The sequence below is a fragment of the Mytilus californianus genome, unplaced genomic scaffold (assembly GCF_021869535.1).
Source record: "Mytilus californianus isolate M0D057914Y unplaced genomic scaffold, xbMytCali1.0.p SCAF_3, whole genome shotgun sequence".
In the NCBI taxonomy this organism is placed as follows: Eukaryota; Metazoa; Mollusca; class Bivalvia; order Mytilida; family Mytilidae; genus Mytilus; species Mytilus californianus.
Genome location: NW_026262679.1, coordinates 79946424 through 79973283, shown reverse-complemented (window position 1 = coordinate 79973283; position 26860 = coordinate 79946424). Strand labels below are relative to the sequence as shown.

At 32.3% G+C, this 26860-nt stretch overlaps 1 protein-coding gene across 1 annotated transcript in view; it reads right to left on the bottom strand.

Annotated features, from left to right (window-relative positions):
- The window catches only part of LOC127735154 (peroxidasin homolog), a 30694-nt gene extending 11178 nt beyond the window's left edge, over positions 1-19516 (bottom strand). Inside the window, exons 1-6 of the mRNA XM_052245251.1 lie at positions 19395-19516; positions 9510-9745; positions 7499-7808; positions 5912-6123; positions 4395-4574; positions 3258-3297 (exon numbers count right to left, since the gene is read on the bottom strand). Coding sequence (XP_052101211.1) covers positions 3258-3297; positions 4395-4574; positions 5912-6123; positions 7499-7808; positions 9510-9745; positions 19395-19399 — 983 coding nt within the window. The 5' untranslated portion in view covers positions 19400-19516. The remainder of the gene's footprint in view (positions 1-3257; positions 3298-4394; positions 4575-5911; positions 6124-7498; positions 7809-9509; positions 9746-19394) is intronic.
- Positions 19517-26860: the final 7344 nt, after the last annotated feature.

The window sequence follows — 26860 nt, the reverse complement described above, 5'->3', positions numbered from 1 at the left end:
GGCTGACTCAAATATGTATTGATTAGTTTCCTAGTACTTTGAGATATTGTTTTCTCGTATGGGTTTTCACGAAACCTCGTAATAATGTTTACATCAATTATCATTAGCAATCAAAACAATGTTTCAGAGTTACTGTGAAGCTACCTAAAATAGCTGTAGTGTGAATTAGAGGGTGATGCACAAAAAATCCAAGGATCTGTTACAGTACATCCCATCTAAGTCGCTCTCCCTTTTGATTTTTACACTTTACATCAGTATTACTCAAAACTCATTCCTCGGCACCGGAGTTCACTCCAGTTTTTAGTGGGGTTCGTGTTGCACAGTCTTTAATTTTCAATGTGGTGTTTTGGGGACTTGTTTGTCTTTTCGTCGTTTTCTTTTTTTACCATGACTTTGTCAGTAATCGTCGACTTATGAGTTTTTAAAGTTTTGAATGTCCCTATGGTTACTTCCACCTCTTTTTTATATTAACATATATAAAGAATTGGTCGGACTTTGGCTTTTTGAAAAAAAGGCCAACATGAATACAAGTATATTGTTTAATGAATGGACAAAAAATGAAAACAACACTTAATAAATTTTATGCGTCCGAAGCGCTTTCCTGGATTTATCTCCTCGGGGGGTTGTGTCTGAGGTGCGTTGGAATGGTAAGCAGATTCCTCGCTCTGCATGTGGCACCCGTTGTGTTGCTCATGTAAGTACAAATTTGGTGATAAGTTTCATTCAGTGATGTCACATTTGAGAAAAAGAGGTCAGATTGTGGTAACGAAAACTGGAACATACTCATCGTCATATGTGTATCCGATATTCCATAACAGCCAACCAACACAAGATGGCGTTCGTAAGATTTTTAAAAGAATGACTTCAACTTCACCACTTGGAACCCTTGGTGTAATAGCTTACCTCTTATCTGCAACCATATACCCTACCGTTGACAAATTCAAAGTCTGGAAACCGTTGATAGCATCTGCTCCATTGGATTTGGAATAAAAGACATCACAGATACAGTTCTAGTACTTTGAATACTGGGGAGTAATTTACCATTAAAGTACGATCTTTAAATGTTGTCTGTATCGCTACTAACATTAATATTATATCCAATCCTAAATAATGGTCCTCCATCCTGTCGAAAATTATATTTTTGACTTTGCACAAGGTCATGCTTTTCTCAAACTGTTTATGAGGTCAATGTTGTAATGTGACTCTAAAATCCCCGGTTATTGGAGGGTTAAGCGCCTAGGAATTTGTTTAACCACAACAAATTATTTATGTGCCTGTCCCAAGAAGCCTATATTCTTGTGGTTGTCGTTGGTTGTTGTGTGCCATTATTGCTATATGTTTAATGAGATAAGCTCAAATCAGTAAATTTTGTCTTCGAATTGATTCACATTTTTCTTTGCCCGACCCTCTAATAGCTTACAGTATGCTTTGGGTTTGATCATTACTGAAGGCTGAACGGTGACCTGTAGTTTTTACATCCTTGTTCTTTTTATTGATATTTGTCTCTTTGGCAATCATACCACATCTAATTATTTTCGTCAACTATTAATTTCATCCTTAAACTTACCGACTATTTTCTCATCGTGAACTTTGCATTTCTATGCAACAAATTTCAACGCATCTGCAAACGGAGTTAATATCTCTCAGTTGATACGATATTCCAGGGCTCGTATTTTCATCAGCACCTATATATGGAGTATGTTTCTCCCATTTGATACGATATTCCAGGATTTGCGTTTCCAGTATCAACATAAAAATAAGGAGATGTGGTATGATAGCCGATGAGACAACTATCCATTAAAGTTCAAATGAAGTTGGTGAAAGCAATTATAGACAACCGTACGACCTTCAACAATGAGAAAAGCCCATAACGTATAGTCGGCTATAAAGGCCCCGACATTAGGAATATGAAATAATTCAATTGAGAAAGCTAACGGTCTAATTTATAACAAAACAATTAACGAAAAATAAATATGACAGACATGAACCAACGACAACCACTGAACTACAGGCTCTTGGTTTGGGACAGGCACATACAGAATGTGGCGGGGTTAAACATTTTGTGAGCGCTCAACCCTCTCCTAACTTGGGACAGTGACTTTACGACACAAGGGCTTCATCAAGATTACTTTGAAGGAAGTGTACTGCTTACAAGGAAGCCATTGTACTAAAAGTTATTCATAGTAAAATTGAAGTCATATCTTCGAAAGTTTTACGGATGCCTAAATGATTTAGTTGCCCACTACGGAATATCTCTGCCAAAGATGATCACCGATATTGTCCACGTGCTATAGCCACAATCCCGTCCTCTTTTCCTTAATTATGACACCACAGAACGCGACTTACATGTATCACCAAATTGCCATGAGCAACATGAAAAAATAGTTCAGGGATATCAAAATTGTGTATATTGTAGAAAATTATTGGAGTCTTATCTATTTGTAAAATTATCATCATCAATTTACTAACTATTTGATATTTTGAGAATACGCATTTTTCATTTGTTTCTGCGGAAATTTATTTTCATTTTTGTACACATTTGTATCATTTTGTGTTACAGAATATTCATTCTCATCAGGTCTTGTGCAAAGTTATTTATTTTCAGTTCTTACCAGGCCAAGTTATTCATTTTCAAAAATCTGTCCCTCTATTCCGACATTTTTTTTATATACATGGACTGGAAGCATTGATGCAAAAATGAGTTTGATTGAAATCCTGCATTTACTCTTAATTTATGTTTAAATGCTTTTCACCATCAAAATGATTTCAACCTCTGAATTGTGTCAATCTTGGCAACTAGATCTGAATGGAAAATTATACAACTCCACAACTATATTTTTTTTAAATTATGTGTGCCCGGCTGTTGTGACTTTTAAATCTATCTGGGTAATATTCAAGATCGACTTTTTCAAATCTAGCTGTGTATCTGAAAAATCTAATGGCGTGTTTTGAATTTTGAATTATATTTTTGAAAATCAAGTTGTGTGTTTTGTTCAAATCTGAAATCATATCATTCTCGTTGAGTTATCAGTGGCGTAGGAGCAAAATGAAAAGTGTGTGTGTGTGTGCGTGTGTGTGTGTGTGTGTGGTGATGGCAATAATAATATTCAATTATTTTGTCGGCTCATAAGTTGGGGGCGGGGGCATTGCCATTTTGCCCCTTGACTTCCACCCAGGTCTCTCAATTCAAATGTTCCTAAATAATTTAAGATTACCCGTGTATAACCTCTTACCATTGTGAGTGCCTGAACACTTACCTATCAGTATTACAACAATCTAAATTAAAAGGATATGCTCCTGTAATTGAAACAACAAGAAAGTGTTATTAGATGTTTCTTCACTTCGTGTTGAAGCTTAATCACTTGAGTTTTCCTCAATGCATAACATAACAAGAGTGATAGGCTATATATATTATTAAATAAAAAGGCTATGATAAAATTGTAAAAAATAGACTATGATAAAATTGTAATAAAATAGGCAACAATAAAATTAAAAAAGAAATAGGCTGTAATAAAATTTTAAGATAAATAGGATATAATAAAATTATAAAATGAATAGGCTTTTCAAAGAAAAGGAATATAGAAAAATATTCAACGAGTGACCGAACAACACATTAATCCACGAATGTGCGTAGCCCATCTGTTAAAATAAATTATTAGCGTTGATCGGTCATGAGTTAAACATTTCTCGATAGTTGAACTCTTGGATAAGTTTTTTTTTTTATTTCATTGACATCAAAACGAATTGAGTTTGAGTAGAAAAAATAAAATTCCTTGCATTTTCTACTTTATTTCAATTTTAAACTCCATAATCATAATCAATGTAATAAAAAAAAATAACTGGTCTTAAGTGCAAAGGAAATTTTTTTCCATCCGTTTTTGTCCGATACATTTTTAGTAATTACTCTTACCAGATATTTAAAATGTTCAAAGGACCAACAAACATCAATATTTACCATGAAAACATGGCGGCTTACCTCTTTCTTTATATGTCCATTAGTTCAGATAAAAGGGCTTTCACCCCGCTCATTGAAATTTTAAGAATATATATATTTTCATTGTTTAATCATCGCCTTCAATTACATTTTGATTAATAATATTCCGTGTCTTATACATCGATTTGTTTTCGGTTTGGTTTGTTTTTTATTGATACTTCGTCAGAAATGATAGTTTTCAGTTAAGATACTTCTTACATTGAAAATAAAGATAAGGAGATGCATATGGCAGTTAATGACGAACAGTAAATCATGTAAAGACCTTATGCAGTTCAGTTATTCGAGAGAAACCATGGTAAAAGCAAACAGAAGATTTGATATACCTGGGAGTCAAACCATTTAACAGTTAGGGTTTAAAGATCATTACACAAATTGTTAAGGTAAATCATAAGATTATTACCTTTGGCTAAAGCTGTTTTTGTTATATCGTGATCCAGGAACTGCCCAAATGTCATCATATAGGAACTAATTGGTGGATCAAGATCGGCAAGTGTACTTGTGGTGTGTACAAAGTTACTTATCTCACGTGGACCCTCTAATGCTACACCAAGTTTGCCATATATTCTAGGTGCTTGTGATCCTTTAAAGGAAAATGAACATGATGCATGTGTTTGAATTTGCAATCATATTTTTATATGTCTTAAATGTGTTTTTTTTTTAAATGACAACTTTAAATGGCTATGTGTCGAAGGTTAATAGCATAACTGAGTTTGACATTTACTGCATATAAAAATACTATCCCCTAGCCATGTCTGCATATTTTTTTTGTTATCAGAGTTGTAAAGACTCAACTCTTACATTCGATATTAAAGCGCATTCAAGTCATTGCAGCCATTTGATATCTGAGCATGTTAAACATGAATACAGGCATGGGTACGATGTTTTTAAATATAATTTATGTAAATGTGTATGACGGATAGATCGCGACTAATATTATTCCGATGTGTATCTTTCATTTATATCATCTAAGTATCAAACGATTAAAAGTGATATTGAAATATATAAGATTTTTTTATTTCTATATTGGTAACATTACTTGTTACTAACAAATTTATTGCTATTAACATTGATCTTTTTCCCAATTTTATTATGTTCTCCATCCTGTTGAAACTTATATTTTGACTTTGCACAAAGTCATGCTACTCTGAGACTGCTTGTGACGTCACTGTTTGTATAAGGTTTTGGAATTTCAAATATTTTGGCCTCGAGCATCACTAAAGAGACATTCATTGTATAAATACGCATCTAGTGGAACACAATTGGTACCGTTAGTGTTCTCACTGTTAGCATTCTAAAGTAGATAGCAAAGTATATTTGTTTTTATTTTGTAGGTGGATTGACTCATTGAAGTATACCATACACATCCGTTTATCTTTTTAGTACTACCGTCTATTTGTATTCACTTATTCTACTTAAAAGAGGTAAAAATACTATGTACTTATTTTACATATTTTAAATGCTAAAGTCATGAACAAACATCGTTTCTTTTACTTTTAAATACTTGATGGTCGCGTTTGCCTTGCATCACGATTCGAAGCTATAGGTTTCATTCAATCTGTTACGAAAGAAAGTAAAATTGCCACACGTTTAACCTTTCTAAAAAGGTATGGAGTGCCTCGCAGTATCATAATTTAATGAAGCAATAATTGTTGATTGGGTCTGGAATACCCATACTGCTATTTCATTCCTTTTTTTCCGTATTTGATATCTTCTCCTGTCAGGGGCATGTTCCCAATTCTATATCTTATCTAGCCAATAAAACTATAGGCACATCATAAGACAACCAATTAGAACCAATATTTGTTAAGTAATTATTTCAAGATGGCATGAATATCATTTGAAACTAATAGTTTCGCACAGTGATGCGATGCAAATATAAAGCATTTGCTTAAAAATGCAATTCAAGATATTGTGTACCATCCTGATATTCTGCTTTTAAAAATCTGTCAAATGGAGTAAATGATTTCCCCCAATACGGATGTTCCAGGTTATTGCAGGATCCATCAATAGTCCGGTATTTTGCAGTTTCGTCACACTTTGTAAAACTGAATGGACATGGAAGATCTAAGAGGTTAGCGTCTGGGAGGTCTGAGATGAACTGATCTATTTGTTCTATGTCTGTTTCTGACCTGCAACAAAGAAAATTCTAAGAAAAAAAAAACGATCAAAAATGTCTTATCGTTTTTTAGAGAGCAGTTCTCTATTGGTCGATTTGTTAAAAAAAATCTTTGTGTCAATCATTAAAACGAAATTAAAACTAAAATCAAAACATCGTATAGTTATTAGGCAATCCTGTCAAGTTGTTGATACCAAGTCGTCATTTTGTTCAGTAGTACAAACAATGTACTTGAGAAATGATTGACCAAAGTATTTATTTAAAACAACATGTGATATGATTACCAATGAGAAAACTATCCGCCAGAGTTCAAATGACAATAGGTCTACGTACGGCCTTCAACAAATAAGAAAAAGCCATATCGGTTGGTAAGATATAGAAGACCCCGACATGACAAAATGTAAAACAATTCAAACGAAATTTTATGTACAAAATAATTAACGAAAAACAAGTGTGTTAAACAGCAACCAACAAAAACCACTGAATTACACGATTTTGGCTTGTCCATGCTTACTTAATATTTAACTAGTGTTTTAGTTCAATTTCAGTTAGAAAAGTTCACAGATTTATAGGTCATCGATTTTTTCTAGAATAAAATCCTTGTCCTGAAATAATCATTAAGCTGCATAAAAAAATTAAATGTTTTATAGGTAAGGTTGAATATTTAGTTTTTGGTAAGTGTACATTAATCTTATTATTTTCAACAATTAAACAAAACATTGATGAAAACAATATCAATTTTATCTTATAATAAGATTTGAGTAGATAAGGTAGGTTTTGTATAAAGAAAAAATCGCAAAAATATCCAATATTAAAATCTAAAATAAAGAGGACTTTCTATAAGAGAAATTAATCTATACATCAGACTTATTTACTTTTCTATCAAAGTTGATAAAATTGTCATTCATAACTAGGCAACTTGAGTTCTTGATTCATTTTCAAAAAGTCTTGACTTATCAGATCGACACAAAGCACACAAAAACAACTAACAAAAAAAATAAAGATACAAGACAAACAGACAAACAGACAAACACGAAGAGTTTAAAGATATGTTTAAATTATAATTTAATATCATAGTTATTGTAAAAAAAATTTATTGTTTTAATCTAGCCGCTTTTGGTACCAAAGTTGAAAAAGTCCATGTTCTAAATTTGCCAGATAATGAAGCATCTGAATAGTTTTCCTAGGGGAAAATAATGCTAGATATATTTTACTAATTCTGGACTCATTTCCATAAGAAAAGTGTTCTTGACACTTACTTTTTTTTTCATTCTGAACAAGAAGTTATTTACCTAGGAAGCAAAGTTCAAATTTAAATTCACATTTTAAAATATAATTAAAGTAAATGTTATTTTGTGTTTTGCTATAAACTGAATACTAGTACTTACAATACTTGTTCGACACTTCGCTTTTTTCTTCGATGACTTATCTGCGTTGTTGTTGTCACGGTGGTACCTGGTGTTGACGTAATTTCCGTTGTGTCTGTTACCATATTTGTTGGACTCATTTCAGGTGAAGTTGTAAATACCGATGTTTGGTGTCCAGTTGTGAGAGGGAAATCTCCCTTGGCATATTCTAGCGCACGATGCACAATGTCTCCATAAATAAATCCTTGTTCATGTATTGAAACTGATTCCATTTTTGTAATAAGATGTGGTCCAAACATTGAAGTCATGTTGCCATCGGGTGTGTCGATGCCTAGAAAAAAAATGTAGATGCGTTTCTATTAAATCGACTAATTCATGTATCACTATTTAGTAAAGATTTCTGAATCCAAATGTAGCAATAGCAATAAAAATACAAAGGTTCTTTAAGTATTGGTTAGAAAAGTAGCATGATATATAGCAAGTTTATTAACTAGTATGACCACTAGAAATCTGAAGTCAGAATACATTGTAAACATGCTCCTGAGAAATGAACAAATCGACACGTTGAACTGCAACACATTTGGGTGGGGGCTACTACGAGTTTACTATCAATTTTTAAAAGAACACGTAGATTATGGTTGAAAGTGTCATTATATCTTGGAATCCTATGTGGAATGTTTATCGTATGTAATACATATAATCTATAGAGCATAATCTTCAATTTGAATGCTCAGATTTAAAAAAAAAAGAAAAAAAATGTTTACCCGCAATAACCATGATAACATTCGACTTGTTTTTTGCATAGAAAAAACGGACCTGATATTTACCTAGATATTAAGCATAACAGGTTCCAAAGCGCTTTGAGTTTATATCTCCGCTAGATGCGTTGACTTTTAAGCTTGACCTGCTATTAAAGTTATTAGGGGACGAACATTTAAATTTTTGGGGTTGGAGGATTTTTTGTCGATTGACTTTTCATTTTCATCTGTTGCTACGTATGTTTTTTTTCTCAAGCGGCTTTAACACGTCCTGGGAAAAACATAATGTGAATCATTTCAAAAGTGAAAGGACTGATTTAAGCTACTTATGGCAGTCAATGACAACCACTGCACTACAGAATCCTTGTATGGAACAAATACATATTGAAGAATGTGGCAGGATTAAACACTTTTGTAAGCACACAACCATCACCTGAACATGAGACAGCAGTGAAACAGCACAACATAATAGCAAACTGTAAAAACCAGATCGGTACTAATCACAAAAACAACTAAAAAAATGACAAAACACACAATTACCGATCTGCTCTCAGTCACTGAAAGCGTGTTCTAAGCCCAATGTCAATATATTAATACACCATGTTTCCATGACTTAAAAATCAATCAGTACACATCCAACGAACTTGGAATGTAAAGACGTCATAATCATTATGAAAAAAGAATGACCTTGTACACTGCCAACATATAAGTATCGACAGGATGCAGCACTAGAAGTGTTAACAACTGGAAAGCAACTGTATAAGTATACATTAAACCATAGAAAATCAATGTAAGTATCGATAAAGACAATATTTAAAGATATTACTACAATTTTAAATTGAAACCATTAAGAATAAACTTATCCAAGACCAATAAGTCTACATGGATAGTACTTCAATTTACGAACAACGTAACCGAAAGAAATTAGAATTTGACATCCTTTTTTTAATTAGATCGCTATAGTTTAAACCAAATCTTTGTGTCAAAAAATTAAGAAAAGGTTTATTGCAATTTATTGTTACAAAATCCCTGACTTAATAGTCTTTCGGCTTTACATATCTTACGTTCTTTGGAATCAATGACATCACTTTAAGGTAAATCCAGGAAAGCGCTTCGGACGCATGAACTTTATAACGTTTTATTTCTGTTTTCATTTTTATAGACACGGTCGTGAATACCGAAGGCTGAATTCTGAATAACTGTACCGTCGGGTTGATCTCTCTTTTGTGTGTTCTTTTAATCACCTAAAAGCAATTTTTATATATAAAACTTACCTCTTTTTTTCGCATCTGAATTTCCTTCCAATTCTAACTTGTGATCATTTTCCAATTCTATTTTAAGTTCTCTGATTATAGAAAGAGATGGTACTTTTATTGGTTCAAATGACGTTATTTCTTGTAAGAAGTGTCTCACTGGACCAACCGTCATTGCGTCCAGCATGCCATTTGTCTCATTCAATATTTTTCCATAGGACAATCCCAAAATTAGAATGGTTATACAAACGGATTTCCTACAAAATTTGTAATTGAAATGTGCATTTAATTTATTAAACTACAAAACCAATAAAAGTACGAAAAATAACCGCCGATTACTAAACCTGTAGTAATAACAAAGTTGGTGTGGTATCTTGAGAGAAATTGATTTTTTCCAGAGAATTTTGTATTTCTCGATGTCTGTTAAGGTTGCATGTCTCTATTCAAAATATCACTTTTTTTTATCTTGTGACATTTATAAATAAATTTATTGGAAATAAAAACTTTTTTGACTACACAGTAGATAATCATTGAGGATTAAGTAATATCTACTGTGTAGTAATTTTATCTGGGGATTAGACTTTGCCAGAGCTGATTTCCAACTACGTGTTAAATTTTAAAGATCTGAGGAAGGTCCATTTTTGTTGAAAGTACAGCTATATTTCAGTCAGAATGCCAAAGCAAAGAACAAAAAGGAAAGCTGCTCCCGGAAATTTGACTGAGGCGACAATTGGGGATGTTTTTGAGATTGAGACTACTGCTTTGCCGCCATTAAATAGATCCAGGGCAAAGAAACGAAGGAATACAAGGACGCAACCGCAACGAGCTGATTTGCCGGACAATATTATTATGAGTTCTTCCAACAATAATCATCATACCAGTCCATCCGCTAATGACATTGCTGAAGCATTATATGCAAATTGCACAGTTCCGGCATTCAACTAGTAAAGGACAATAACGTGATGCCGACCAGTGAGATTTCAGCCATACTGAATCCTTCATCACAAACTGGTCATGCAAGCTCAGCACAGTCTATGCAGATTCCATTTATTACAAGTATACCACCATTGGCAACTATACAACATGACAACAGTGATGACCATGACTCATCATTAGCATTATTTCAGCCACCCTTATCATCGGATCCGAATGTAATACCTGGTGAGCAGTTCCACTCAAGCTCTGCTAATGTAGACACTCCCTATGCATGTCGTATGTCAAAACATTCTATACCAATAGATTTTCATGTTAGTTGTAAGCTAAAAGATGATGTTTGGGCAGACAATTATGTGAACTTTGCCTTTTTGCTGCCGTCTAATATTGAGGAAGATTCCTCAACTTTGTTTGAAAATTTTAACATCACTATTTCAAATAGGAAAAGCAAAAGGGAGCTCCAATAAATTCATCAGTGGATGAATGCTTTTGACATATTTATGTCCATTTATTTAGGAAATTCTTTGAATTCTGCTTTGGCCTTGATAAAGTATGGTTATACTATTCATACTATTACACTATTCCCCTATGTAAATCATTGGGGTTTCAAGCAGCTAAAACATATGATGAGAAATTTAGAAGGGTTAGAAAAATTCTACATTTGAGATGGGATACCATAAATGACGAGTTATGGAGGTCTGTATCTCTGACTAAACGGTCTAACAGTGTTACGTCTCAGGAAAGGAGCTCCTTTATGAATACCTCCAACAACAATTTCAGTTCCCCATCGGCTATTGTTGGGACTTCTGTAAGTCAGGGGAGTGTACCTAAAAAAAGCTGTAAACTTAAACACCAGTGTGTCCATTGCAGCAATAAACATTGTACCCTCACTTGTACATAGGACCAAGTTAAACGAGCAACCTCTGCCAAACCTTCCTTCTCCGGTAAAAGTTCATGAATTGAATAAATATTTATCGGGTTACAATCAACAGTTGAAAGAGAAATTGATACATGGTTTTACACATGGGTTTTCAATAAATTCTTCTTTTTCAAGATCTGAATTAAATTTTCCTCGAAATCATAATAGCGCCAGAGAAAAATCCAGTTGCAGTACAATCAAGAATTTAAAAAGAATTAAAGTTGGGAAGTATTAAAGGTCCCTTCAAAGATGCACCTTTCCCTAATTTTGTCTGTTCCCCTTTAGGGTTAGTTCCAAAGAAAGAGCCAAATTCATTTAGATTAATTCATGATTTGTCCTACCCTCAAGGAAATTCAGTTAATTCTGGTATTTCTCCAGAATTTCAGCAGTGCAATACCAAAATATTGAGACAGTTATAGAATAAGTCCAGTTGTATGGTTCACGGTGTCTAATGGCTAAAAGTGACATTAAAGACTCATTTCACTTAATTCCTATTTCAGAAAAGGATCATCATTTATTAGGATTTCAGTGGGATAGTAAATATTATTATGACGCATCTCTACCAATGGGGGCATCCTCGTCCTGTCAGTTATTTGAAGCTTTTTCATTGGCACTTCAATGGATTTTAAATGAGAAATTTCACATTCATGGGGTATCTCACTTACTTGATGATTTTTTCTTTGTAGGAAAGTTTGGTACTAATAATTGTTTGACAGCATTGCACACTTTTATGAGCCTTGCTGAGAAAGTGGGGGTTCCCATAAAATGGAAAAAAAACAGAACTCCCAACAACCTGTCTTGTAATATATGGGATTGAAATTGATTCCGTACAGATGGTTGCTCGTTTACCTGATGAAAATATTCAAAAAAATTCACTATTACTCAATAAATACAAATGTAAACGTAGTGTTACTTTAAGAGAGTTTCAGTCATTATTGAGTCTTTTGAATTTTGCCTGTGGGGTCATTGTTCCAGGTAGAGCGTTCTTACGCAGATTATTTGATTTGACTATAGGCCATACATCTCCACATTATAGAATAAAGTTAAATTCTGAAGCAAGACTATATCTTAAATTATGGGATTTATTTATTAAAGATTTTAATGTCAAATCATGTTTTTATATGACAAATGGATTTCCTAAGATGTTGCGAAACTTTATTCAGATGCTGCTGGGACAAATGGTGGATTTGCTGCTGTTTTTGGCAGTAAATGGTTTGCAGGTGAATGGAGATAAGAAATTAACCCATTACAATAAAAGAACTTTTTCCAATTGTTTTGGCAATTGATATTTGGGGTTCATTTTTAGCCAACCATAAAATTTAGTTTTTAACCAATAATGCAGCGGTTGGTGCAATTATAAATAAAACATCTTCTAAAGAAAAGAATATTATGAAATTGGTCCGGAGATTGGTACTAGCTGCTTTAAAATTCAATATTCATTTTCGAGCTAAGCATATTCCTGGAAAGACCAATGTAATTTTTGACCTGTTGTCTCGTTTTTTTTTTTTCTCAAAAAGTTCATCGGATAGCTCCATGGCTAAATCCTTCTCCTGTGTACATTCCACCTCAATTTTTGAATCTGTAACTGCATGAACTGATAAACTCATTTATTTTTATTTTGTCGAACATGCTGGACTTACTAGTAGAGGTCAACATGGTTTGGTCTGCAGTCCATTGTACATTTTAGTATATTTGGGTAGAGGTCAACATGGCTTGCTCTACATTTGTTTTTCATTCAACATGTCCAATACATGGTGTTTTGTGAAATAAATATATTTTGCTCGTTTTTTCTATGTTCTCGAATTTTTAGTGAACATTTTTACATGACTATTATTAACAATTTGTTTTTATTTTCACATGTATTTTCGTCTATATGGACAGTAGAGTTCAACATGGCTTGCTCTGCATTTAAGTGGTCAGTAATGGCTTATTTTCCTTAGCTTTATATACTGTCTTCCCTAGTTCTGGACAGGGAGTTCTCCTGTGGGGATCCCCTTTGGGGATTTTTGACATTTTTTAAACCCCACCTTAGCTTTTTAATGTCATTGTCATTTATTTGCTACTATTGATATTGTTAATATGTCATTCTCAATTAATGATAAATTTTGAATAAATGACATTTTGCTCAACTTGAGTTTTATAGTAACAGCAAACTTAGCTCGGCCTTCCTATAGGTTTGTTGAACATCATCTTGAGGAACCTTGGCTGTCAAAAATAAATTTATTTGAAATAAAAACATTTTTGTCTGCAAGTTCAGATAATCATTGAGGATTAAGTAATATCTACTGTTTAGTAATTTTATCTGGGGATTAGCCATCTGGGGTCTAGGGCATTATTGTACATCATGAGTGTAGAAACTTTATCTCCCGCCTGAGGCCAAAGTATGCTATGGTCAAATAACGAAGTGGATTAGCCAGTTATTGGGAGGGACATTAAGATCAGATTATTGCATGAACTTGGACTTGCAGTCATTCAGCTAATTTCTCTGAAAGAAGAAACATCTTTTATTTGAAACTTGGAAAATATTTTGTAATTTTCTCTATTCAAAATATCACTTTTTTTATCTTGTGTTATTTTTAAATGATATTTTGTAATTTTGGTCACTGACGAATTTGCTTATTATTATGTATTCTCAACATTGCAAAGTTGACAACACGTAAAAAAGAAGCAAATCCTTCAGAGACTTAAATGTTTTAAAATTACAAAAAGAAGCATTCAATTCTTAAAAAGTGCTACATTCATATTGACATGGACTGGATTTGACCTCATTAGCAACGCTCAAAAAGTCGAAAGCTAAGGTTGACAAACCAGACAATTGGAAAAGAAACAAAGTCAACAATCAAGAGATATTGTATATTCATGGAAGGTTTAATTGAAACTTAAAATCAGTATATACCTTTACATATATACACCATGTATATCTGATTATTTTTTATTTTTTGTTTGTTTGTGTTTTGTATTTGACTTTAGTTTTGTTTATTCATTTTCTTTTGTTTAAGTATTTGTTTTTTTCTTTTGCTTTCTTATTTTCAGAACAACAAATCTTCGGATTATTTATAAATCTACGGAAGCCTTTTAGGGCCATGCTAATTTACTTTTTCCAATTTGATATAACAAATTACTAACTTGATATAACAGATTATCAATTTGATATAACAGATTATCAATTTGATATAACAAATTATCAATCTGATATAACAAATTATTAATTTGATATAACAGATTATCAATTTGATATAAAAAATTATGATAATTTGATATATCAAATTACTTATGAATGGATTGTGGTTTTCCCCTTTTTTATTTGACATAAAGGATATATAAGTGAAATGCTAAAACTATTCAGAGATAGAGACCTGAATATTTTTGCATTGCTCTTGATATGCGATCCTAAATCTATAACAAGTTTGAGCTTTCTAGAAAGCTGTGGACTGCTTCGCTCTATCTTAATTTAAGGTAATATATGTGCATGTGGTTGTTGGTTTAGCATTGGAAATGTGGTATTTTTAAATATTGATTTTGTGCGTTATACACCCATGCTTTTAAAATTTTGTTCACTTTACTTGTTGAAAATTAAAAAAGTTAAAAATCGACACGACTCTGGAGGTGTGCCTCTCTGTAGGTGTGCCTAGATTGGCAGAAGTTATAAAATACAGATAATGCATTTTTGTAAACATTGTATAGGAACATTGTTTAGCAAAACAAATCGTGCATATTGCAAAATTAACAAAGCAAATAAACACGTATTACTAATTGATATTTTAATATTGAATTTCAGTGTGCAATATATGCATTATAAAAAGAACATGAATTAATGACAGTTGATCGGAACTGAAATACACATAGTTAATTTTCCGACATTTGATGTCTTATCCTGAGACGAGAAAATTCCGTAATTCTTTATCTCATTTAAGCCAATAGCTGTTGCTGTATCTCAACCGCATCATAAAGCAACCAATCAGATTCTATATGTGATAAGTAATTATTTCAAGATGGCGTGTATGTCGACTGAAACTAATAGCTCCGCACCGTGATGCGAAGCAAATACACAGTTATTAAGATTATACACGTGTGATTTGTTCAACGGAAATAAAAACTCCAGACGTATATATCCGAGCATCACGGGACGACACAGTCAGCTATAAAAGGCCCCGAAATGACAATGTAAAACAATTCAAACGAGAAAACTAACGGCCTAATTTATGTACAAAAAATGAACGAAAAACAAATATGTAACACATAAACAAACGACAACCACTGAATTACAGGCTCCTGACTTAGGACAGTCACATACATACAGAATGTGGCGGGGTTAAACATGTTAGCGGGATCCCAACCCTCCCCCTAACCTGGGACAGTGGTGTAACAGTACAACATAAGAACGAACTATAAAAATCAGTTGAAAGAGGCTTAACTCATCAGATGGATAAAAATACAAATACTACAAATACAAGTGGACGTGGCCGGGTACTTGTACATCGAAACAACAAAAATTAAGACACTAGGTACAGATCTGAGAGTACTCGCAGTTTCTGACAACTAGTTCAAAGCCACTAACAACTAATAAAAAAAATCATGCATCTAAGACTAAATTATCAATCCGTACACATCCAAAATCCAATGGATTTAGTGTAAACACGTCATTAACAGTCAGAGAAAAACATGACCTTGTGCAATGCCAAGATACAGGTATCGACAGATTGTAGATCCATGAATGTGTATATGTATGTAACAATAATATTTAGTTTGCTTTTAATTTACTGATAACAAAATCAATATTAGTACCAATAAAAACAATATTTAATGATCTAATTACAGTGTTGAATTGGTAACCTTTTAGAATAATTTCATTGAAAGGATCGACAAGTTTACCAGTATCGTTTCTAAATTTCCGGGCACGGTAAACAATATTGCCGTAAAAATGAGGTGTGCAATCCCATTTGAAAGAAGTTTTCTACAGGTACAACCAAACTTCAAAACCAGATCTTTATATCTGTGGAAGAATTGAGTAAAGGTTTTAAGTAATTTGTGGTAACGAAATCCCTGGCTTAATAATTTACCAGTAATACATAGATTACGTTCGTTAAAATCAAAAACGTCACAAGAGACACGGGCATAGCGAACGAGTTGTGAAATATAAACACCGTAAGATGGTGCCAAAGGAACATCACCATCCCAAAAGGAAAAATTAACAATAGGGAACGAAAAATCGTCCCTTTTGTCGTAAATTTTAGTGTGGAGTTTCCCGTGTAAAACCGAAATATCTAAATCTAGGAAAGGACAGTTGTTACCGTTTAGATTTGATTTATTTAAATAAAGTTCCTTTGTGTAAATTTCGGTAGTATATTGAGAAAATTCTTGATTATTTAACGAAAAAATATCATCAAGATAACGGTAAGTGTTGTTGAATTTATCAATAAAATGCAATTTAGACGGGTCTTTACTGAGTTTGGTCATAAACTGTGATTCATTACAGTACAAAAAACCAGTCTGCTATTAAAGGGGTGCAATAAGTGCCCATAGGAATACCTACAACCTGTCGATAAACTTTGCTGCCGAAACGTACATAAATATTATCAAGGAGAAAATGAACAGCTTCAATCATCTCATCACACCTCCAGTAAGTATATCTAGCACATTTACCTTTCTCATTAGAGAAGAAGGCTTTATATATTTGCATTCAGATTTACCAAACGACCATTTAATTAAATAGTCAAATTTTTGTTTGATAAGATTGCGGGGAAGTGTAGTGTAAAGAGTAGAAAAGTCAAAACTGTCAACAGAATCAATAGGACCATCAAAAGCACGTAATTTATCTAAAACATCCAAAGAATTTTTTACACTCCAAAAATAGTTAATTGCACTATTTTCATATATTTTATTACACTAGTTTATGATAAGCTCTTTGATAGAAGTTAAGGAACTTGTTTAAAGCACTGAAAGATTAGTTGTAGAACACTTACTAGAGGCCGAGATGAAACGATATTTTACTGTTTTTTTGTGTAGTTTAGGTAACCAATACATAGTAGGAACCTTCAAATGTTCAGCAGAAGCCTTAAGCTGTGATGTGGTTATGATATGTTTGTTAACTATATGACTCTCTGTGGGGTGCATGGACTTGAATGTAGATGAATTTACTATTTCATTCTTAAGAATGTCCGTGTCGTCCGTGTAGTATTTACGGCATACCACCACCACATTGTTGGCTGCTTTGTTGGCCGGTACAAACGCAAACCGCTTTGAAAGTTCTTGAAGTTTATTTCTTATTCTGGAAATAGGCGTATTATGTACTCTATTATTTACTTCTAAATTATTTTCAAAATGTGATTTTCTATTATCTACCACATTCATACATTTATTTAGATAAGAATCAAGAGATGTTTTGTCAGATTTTTCCCGTTTACACCAATTTTTACAAAACGAGGAAAGAGCATCTTTGGTGACCTGACGACACTGTTTCCAATCTATTTTAGATGGAGGACGATATTTTGGTCCTTTTTTCATAAAGTGTTTAACCTCTCTGTCCTGGACGATTTTGAAGTCACCCGTAATAACATGGCCATAGGGAACATATCTAAACTTCGACGATTCACAGTTTCAGTTAAAGGAGCATTATTTTCTACATTGACGTCTGATGTTACCGGCGTATAATTAAAAATTAAACTTCTGCTGGGTTTTTTGTATGTGTATAAAATAATAGGTGGTTCTGTGTTATCAAAATAGGGAGGTATGAAGTTTTGAACGGTAGTCATTAAATATACTAGATAAGTTGATAAAATCAATACCTCTGCTTATATATTTAATTTTTAGAAAATGACGTTTATGATCTTCAGGTTTGTCGATACGCGGGAACAGCCTATGGTGGCAAAAAGCTGTAATTATACGCGAATATTCATACAGCGGGCTGAAGAAAGAGATGGTGTCACACTCCTTGAAAATATCATGTAATTTACTAATTGGTGTTTGACCCAGTTTACATAATAATTGATGTCTACCATTGTTTTTAAATATAGATAGGAGATTACCAAGTGTATAATTTATACGATGTTTAATTCGTTGATTTCGATTGATACGTTTGATACGAGACCTATTATTTCGTTGTCTTTAATCCATAATATTCATGATATCAATAGAAGTTGTAGATATGTTCCCTTGTCCAAGTATATTGTCATTTAGACCCAGGGGATATGCTGTTTGAAGTCGTTCAATCCAAGACAGTTCGATAATTTTACGGGAATCTTCAAATTGTTTATGCGATTGCCCTTGTTGTTTCTGGATCGTTTCGAGCGGTAGAAATCTAATAAATTTAGTATTGTGGTTGTGTTTACCTAAATGTTGATAAATTATTTATCCTTGCGTGTTCCTATGTTCCTAGAAACACCAATATCTCAATAGAACTATTCATTTCGTTCTGACTTGAAAATGTGCAATATAAATTAATTCTTTTTCTCTATAATATTCGTTCGGTCTTAGACATCAGGTCCCATGTACTAAAGAGAAAACTAGTCCTCAAAACTGCCTCAAATAAATGATAAAAGGGGAGAAGGAGGGTTTCAGAAACATTAAACCTGTTAATAGAGTTTGAATATGCATTCAATGAGATATTTGTTACTGGACATCAGATAAACAATCAATCAATATAAAAATGCGCAATCTTCCAATCAATCATTATAATGATTAAATCATACTATTGGTAGAGAAATTCACAATCTGTTATATCCAATTGATAATTTGTTATATCTAATTGATAATCTGTTATATCAAATTAAAAAAATGTTATATCAACTTATTAATTTGTTATATCAACTTATTAATTTGTTATATAAAATTGATAATCTGTTATATCAAATTAATAATTTGTTATATGAGATTGATAATTTGTTATATCAAATTGATAATCTGTTATATCAAATTAATAATTTGTTATATCAAATTAGAAAAAGTAAATTAACTTGGCCCTAAAAGGGTTCCGTATAAATCTACTTAAAAAAGAAAAAGTAGTAGTAATAATTTTAATACTATTATTTTCAATTTAAAAACCAAACATTACTTACCACATATTCACGTTTTATGTAGCACCGTTTGGACCGTTTTAACACTATTTTGAAATACAAGAAAATTTATAATGCAGCCAAATTTATACTTATTTATTTATAAACTGCAACGTCGGGAAAATCCCATGCAGCACCAAGTTAATGCATGCACCCTTAATAACTTCCTTGTAGGTTTTGGGTGACACCCTGGTTAAGTAATTGGTTGATTATACCCCACTATCAAAATAGATTTCCTAAATTATTAAATTCATATACTTACATTTATATTCAAAAGAAATTATACAAAAGGGAATAAATGTACATGTACTATTAATCACATAGAATATTTACGCATAAAGATTCTTGTTTTCTCTTTAACTGTCTATTTCATTTAACGTTTAATTGTTTTCATCGCGTAGTTATGTCTTAGAGAGCGAACATTATTCCATTACTGCAACATTACAGTGGAGATATCAAAGGCCCATCAGTTCAAGTTCATACTTCACACTTTTTTTTTACAATGAAAACAATTTAATTACTTAGAATAACAATATACATATTTTTTTGTATTAAGTTTCCCATGTGATATCAGGCTTATAATACGGTACGCCAGATGAGTGTTTCGTCTACAGATGACTCACCAGTGCCGCTCGAATCATAACAGATGAAAAGTTAAATCAAATAGAGGTTGAAGAGCACTAAAATCCAAGTATCGAAAAGTTGTGCCAAAAACGGCTAAGTTTATTTATGACTGGGGTGTAGTAAAAATCTTAGTATTTCGAGTAAATGGTAATAAACAGTATGCAGGTTTACTTAAAATCTACATATCCATGATATTATAAAGTGCTGACTACTGTGATAGTTTTGATTTCTAACAAAAGATCGCTCTATTTAACCTTAATTTGTAGTTTTGATTAAAGATGACTTATTGCTTCATTAACGTATAATACCGAATTCAGTACAAACGACACGATTCGGTGCACGGTATATAATAGGAAATTTCCATCATTTGATATTCATAAAAAAAAAATGTAATTTGTCATAACATAGGATTTTTTTTTTGGGGAGGGGGGGGGGGGGTGTTCGGTTGAGAACAAACCTTTTCGTCAACATTCCAGCAGCGCAGAATAAGACACAAGTATTATTTTTGTTGGGAAATCACACTCAATAAACAGAACGATAAGCAAATGAGGATTTACATTTAATTTGGAAATTATACATATACTCCAACAGCATTTACATTGCAGGACATTAAGATCAATTATAGATGTGTTTTATGGTACTTCAGAAGTGTTACCAAAAGTGAAAAACTAGATTTTCTGTCAATCTACTGGATAGCCAGAGGCAAGTAACATAACTAACATTGTTATATTGCTGGGTTTGGTATCGATAAACTGTCTGTATGAGATATTTGAACATTGGTAAACTACTGTTGCTTAATTGTAAATTTGATAAATGCCCCTCGTTAAAAAATGACCTTACACTCAGCGTTTTATTGCTATGTATGGCAAATGTTGTACGAAGCTATTTTCCAACATTGCTACCATATATTATATAAGCAGTCGATCCTGGTTTTTCTGCAAATGTGGAAAAACCCTTTCTATGCAATCGTGGAAACTAAAATATTCCAAGCCTAATTGAAATATGATTTTACTTTTCCACCTCTTACACTAGTATTTGTCATTCTTAAGTCTTGAAGTATAGATTCTCGGTACTGATGTTGTTTATCATCTTAATTACGTGTTATAGTGTTCTTTTCATTTGTCCTTGTACATTTGTAACCTTTACTGTTTAGTCCATTTTTGGTAATATACTTTTGGCGTGGCTCGGTACTTGTACATCCCGCCATTGTGTTATCGTGCTATGGTCAATTTTGTATTCTTGTCTTTCATTTTTGTACTTTGTCTATAGAGTGTCTATGTGCCATTTTGTTATTCTTTTTTTCAAATAGTTATTTGTTTTTATAGTGATTAAGATTATATTACAATGTTGACGGCTGTACTCCAGTTTTTTACATTTTTACATATTATGTCTGTTTGTTTTGCTCACACATTTATGTCAATATAATGGAATTATATGCGACTGTCATACAAGTGAGAGGTTTAGCTAGCTATTAAACCAAGTTTTATCCACCGTTTTCTACATAAGGAAATGCCTGTACCAAGTCAGGAATATGACAGTTATTTTCCATTCGTTTGATGTGTTTGATCTTTTGATTTTGCCATTTGATAAAGGAATTTCCGTTTTGAATTTTCCTTTGAGATCAGTATTTTTGTTCTTTTTACTTTCTAACTTATGTAGTATCGATTTCAGTCGTTCTTCCTTGTGATTCAGGTTTTGCGTATGGAGTATACCCCTGCTAATGAAACCCGCATATCATTAACATGCACGAGTGTAAAGATTTAATTGAGATATGTAAACGCCATACAATGGAGTTGGTATGCCTCTGCTTGGAAATGAGAAGTTAACAATTTGAAAGTTGAAATCATCCTGTTTTTCATAAATTCTAACTTGAAGCTGTGTCAACATCGAAGAAAAGATCAAGATATGGAGCGGAACATCTAATTTGGTAGTATCCTTAATCTCCAGTTCACTAGGATATGTGAGATGCAATTACTCACTCAATGTTGGTTATTGAGTGACATCAATATTTATTAAAGTGAAATAAAAACTTTGCAAGGTGTTTTTCATTTTGTATGAATTCTGCTTTATATTAGTACAAAAAAGTTAACCAGGAGGGTGCACAATAATTACCAATGGGAATACCGGTTCCATCGGTGCAAATGTGACAATTTCATTTTCATGTAGCTTCAATTCAGTACTGCATGCGTATGTAGTTTGTTTTTATTGTATGTTTTACTTATTTATTTGTTCTTAATGGTAATGAAGGATTGTGCATTCACGTGGAGTTTATTTTCAAGGAGAAATAGTATAAAAAGTTAACTTTTAAAAAAAAAAAGAAAAGAACAATCTGTAGCTTTGTCATTAAGAAATGGAAAACTTCAGAACTTTGACCCATTTCAGACAATCTTTCGCTAATTCGATCAGTGAGGATAAGCTAACGTTGATAAATTTTACAAAGAACAAGTCGTCGAAAAACCTACACATTGAATGATCTATCAAATGGTGATTCATTGATTCTGTATATGTGTATGAAGTTTAGCTATAAACTGTGATGCATAACAGTATACAGTGAGCATAACAAATCTTATAAAAAAAGAGGTAAATACCATATACTTGACATATACGTTATATCCAAGATGAACAAAATTATTATCAAGATAAAAATCAGAAATTATTAACAGGTGTATATTATTAAATGTTTAACAGAAATAGTAACTTAACATACGTTTTCACTAAATATGATAACGCTTCTGTTGGCTGTTGTGAGAAATTTTACAGAAGAACCCAAATAATTATTGCTGAGCGTTAACTAATTTCTTATATGAAACGAAATTTATTAGGTTTCTTGTTTAACGTAAGATTGGTTGATTGATCGATTGTTGGTGTTTAACGCCCCTTCTTTCAGCACTCTTGGCTATATCGTGGTGGCCAGTCTTATTGGTGGAGGAAACCAGAGTTGCCCGGAGAGAAACACTGACCTTCGGCAGGAATTGAATGTAAGAAGCAAATACATTATACAAAAATATAGTGGTAAACAATAGTAGTTTTTAGTTCAGTCGTTTGTTGTCATCAAATGTCATTTCGGCAGTTACTGTTTCAAAAGTCTACTGAACACATTTCCCAGATCGTAATTGACTACAAACTAAAATCAAAACAGTACAGAATATACTGAATGACAATACGAATAGAACAGAACAACGTATCGAATTTACCATCTAGTCTAAGTCAAGTCCGCGTGACTCCATTTCGAATACTGTTAACTAAAAGATTGAAAAGTGATGTCTTTTACTTGTACAAAAAGGAAAACTTCTTGTATTTAATTTGTTCTTAAAATTTCCTATAATTGGTCTAAATGGCATAATGAGATATATACCTAAGTACGTTTCCCGGATATAAAATTTAAAAAGAACTATCTGTTGACTTGACGCAATAACATATATAAATGCATAACCATTTAACTAAATCGAGTATTTATTTAATGAGTGAGAGTGATAAAGTAGAATTCAAAAATTTGTTTCATATAGATGAAAATTAAATTAAACTGTCCATCAACTTGATAAGAAGGAGTAATAAATTCAAAGCATTTAAGCATATGTACAGCAAACCAATCATTTTAGTTCTCTAGTTCTCTATTTTACATCCATGAAAAGGGGGGAGAAGATTAAGATAGAGATAAAAGTATATATTAAACTCTGACACATGTTCAAGGGTCTGTAACTGCTTAATAGCCTTGTCAGGGAATGTCTTTCGTTTGTATCTAAATGTAAATGTCCTTTTGGGAATGAGATGTTGATAGCATATTTTTGTCTAGATTTGGGTGATTTAGCCCTTTACATATTATACAGATACAGATGTCCTTGAGTTTTTTGTTGCTGTCACATTGGCATGTACTGTACATCTCCATCTGCTCATGTGACTTTTATGCAAAGATGAATATAAAGGCGCCTTTTTGAAATTTTAAGCACTATGTATTGTATTTAGTTTTTTTTCTTTTCTTTTTGATAACTGTAGCTATTTTTCAATTATTGTGAAAGAGGTTATGCCATTTCACCTATAAATTGGGTCATTCGATTCATTAGAAAATCAAGTAGTTTAATAAGAACGGGTTTTGTATAAAGTTTCAAAAGTATTTAAAACCTTTTGAAATCTTGGAGAATAGTTTTAATAATCAATGGCGGCACTCTATTAGATAGCACAATTGCAGTTTGTAATTGCATTATCTGTTTGTTGATTCTTCGTTGTTAATGAGGCTGAACTTAGCACAATCAACCAATTCGTAAAAAGGAGCATCGTATCAAAACTGGTATCGTATGAATTTTCCTCTTCATTTAAGATAGGATTATGAATTTCAAAATATTACCTAAATTCAATTTCTAGAATGTCTACAAATATGAAACCAACAGATGATAAACAGATTTTTTTTTAATCCGGCTTAAGAACCAGGTGTTGACGGTAGATTTATTGCGAAAAGTACTTTTCAAAGATCCAGGATGTAACACTCTAAAAGAATTATTTTTTTAAAGGCATATTGAATAAGTTGTTAATAATCGCGTTGAAGATATAGCAATCAACCTGTAAAAAAATTAGACGTGAAGAATTCATTGCTTCATTAACTAGTGAAAAACATATTAATATATACACATAGGAATATATTAAACTTTAATGTTTTCCTTCTGTAAAGAAAGGTGATCAAAGTAACGAAAAACATCATTGCATTAAAAATGAAAAAAAAAGTTTTATATTTACAAATCCGGTATAAGAATAGGCAGTGAGCCAATATCCAAAGCTTTGTAGACATATAGTAATAATTGTGAAGCGTCAATTTAAGTAGTATCAAATTTACTGGGATACAGTCCTACAACTATGCCCAAGAATTTGCATCAAAATGATGTTGGATGGAAAATCAGCTTATCACCAACAACACTTAGAAAACACAAAATTTTCAAATAAATTTGTCACTCCAATTATTAGTTTGTTAGTTGATGAATACCAGATGTTTAGTTCTCTTGATAATAGGTGGTAATTGTTGTATGGATGAATTAATAGTTAATACAAATGTGAATATTTAGTTAATTACAAGTGTAAACATGTAATACAAATTAAAAATTATAAGAAGACAACTAAAAATTTCACAATTTTTTTTTTTAATGTGTAGGGAAATATAACATCACAAACTTTCCTTCATCCTTTTTAATATTTAATTTCCATGAGTAGTTTTTAAAATGTTAAAATAATCAAAATTTCAATTAATTTCATTGTTCCAGAACAGGAATGGTAATATCAGAAACTGGACACATTGTGTATTATCATCTCTACTGTTATTACAAACTCAGTTTTTTTGTTTTAAACATCTGTTTGTTAAGTATTATTATCTGACCCTTTATCAGCATCAGGTGACAGATTTACATCTTTAGTTAACCATTTTATAATTGAGAGAAGATATGAAAATTTCAGTCTGTAGGGTTTGGATGCAAGACTGGGATATACGAGATTAAAATACTCGCTGAAATGAAGGTTATTAAAACATTAAGACATTATCAATAAATCTGAACGTAAAATCAACTTTTCAAGATGCTTTTTTTTTTTAACTTAGCCAATCATCTACTGAGATCATCGGCAACCACACGTTAAGTTTTGTTTAACAATGGGTCCAGATAAATTGCCAAAGAACTAGAGAAAAGGGCTTGTGAGCACTGAAGGGTGAGGACTGCTTTCGTTTTTCGTACTTAGCAATTGAACACATTTAGGCAAATTAGAGACTTTAAAATCCTTTGTTCATAACTGTTCATTTGTATTGAACTTTTTTATATCACAAATCCACACACCGTGTACAACTAAAGTATTTTTAACATAAATGTGGATAGTGTCCACATGTGGACACAGATGATGCCCCCGCTTGCATATCATATATTTATAAATGGACATAACTGAAGAACGGTAAAAGAGACGCTACCCAAATTTGCACTTGATCTGAGTTGTGTGGTAATAGACATTGTGTGAAAGTCTCATAACATTTGGTTGAGGCTAACTTAAGTAGAGAACAGAAACTAAAATTGCAGCATTTTTTCTATTTGTAAACACGCATAACTCTAGAACGTTTGTGTATAAGTTTTATAACACTTGGTTGAGACAAACTAAAAAATTCAGCAATTTTTATGTTTATAAAGGGACATAACTCAAGAAAGGTAAAAGTGTTGCCACCAAATTTCGTACTTAATCTGTATTATGTAGTAATAAGCATTGTGTATAAGTTTCATAACATTTGGTTGAGGCAAACTAAAGTTAGAAAACGGAAACAAAAAATTTGTACTTGATCTTAGTTTTGTGGTAATGAATATTGTGTATAGGTTTCATAATGTTTGGTTGGGGCAAACTTGAAATACAGAATGGAAACTAAAAATTTTGCAATCTTTCGATTTATAAAGGGGCATAACTCAATAATGGTTAAAGTGACACTATCCAAATTCAACTTGATCTGTGTTTTATCATTGGAAGTCAAAATTAAACATTGCATAGTATAAAGCATTGATTGTTGTTGATTCAACTATAATCATGGACAAAGGAAGATAACTCCAATTTTAAAAAGTACTTGATATTTAGAAGAAAATAAAAATTTTGCATTTTTTCCATTTATAAAAGGGCATAACTCTAGAACGGTTTAAGTGACGTCACCAAAATTCAAACTTGATCTGTGTTTTGTGGTAATAAGCATTGTGTATAAGTTTCATAACATTTTGTTGAGGCAAACTTAAGTTAGAAAACGGAAACTAAAAATTTTGCAATTTTTCCGTTTATAAAGGGGCATCACTCTAGAACAGTTAAAGTGACGCCACCAACATTCAAACTTGATCTGTGTTTAGTGG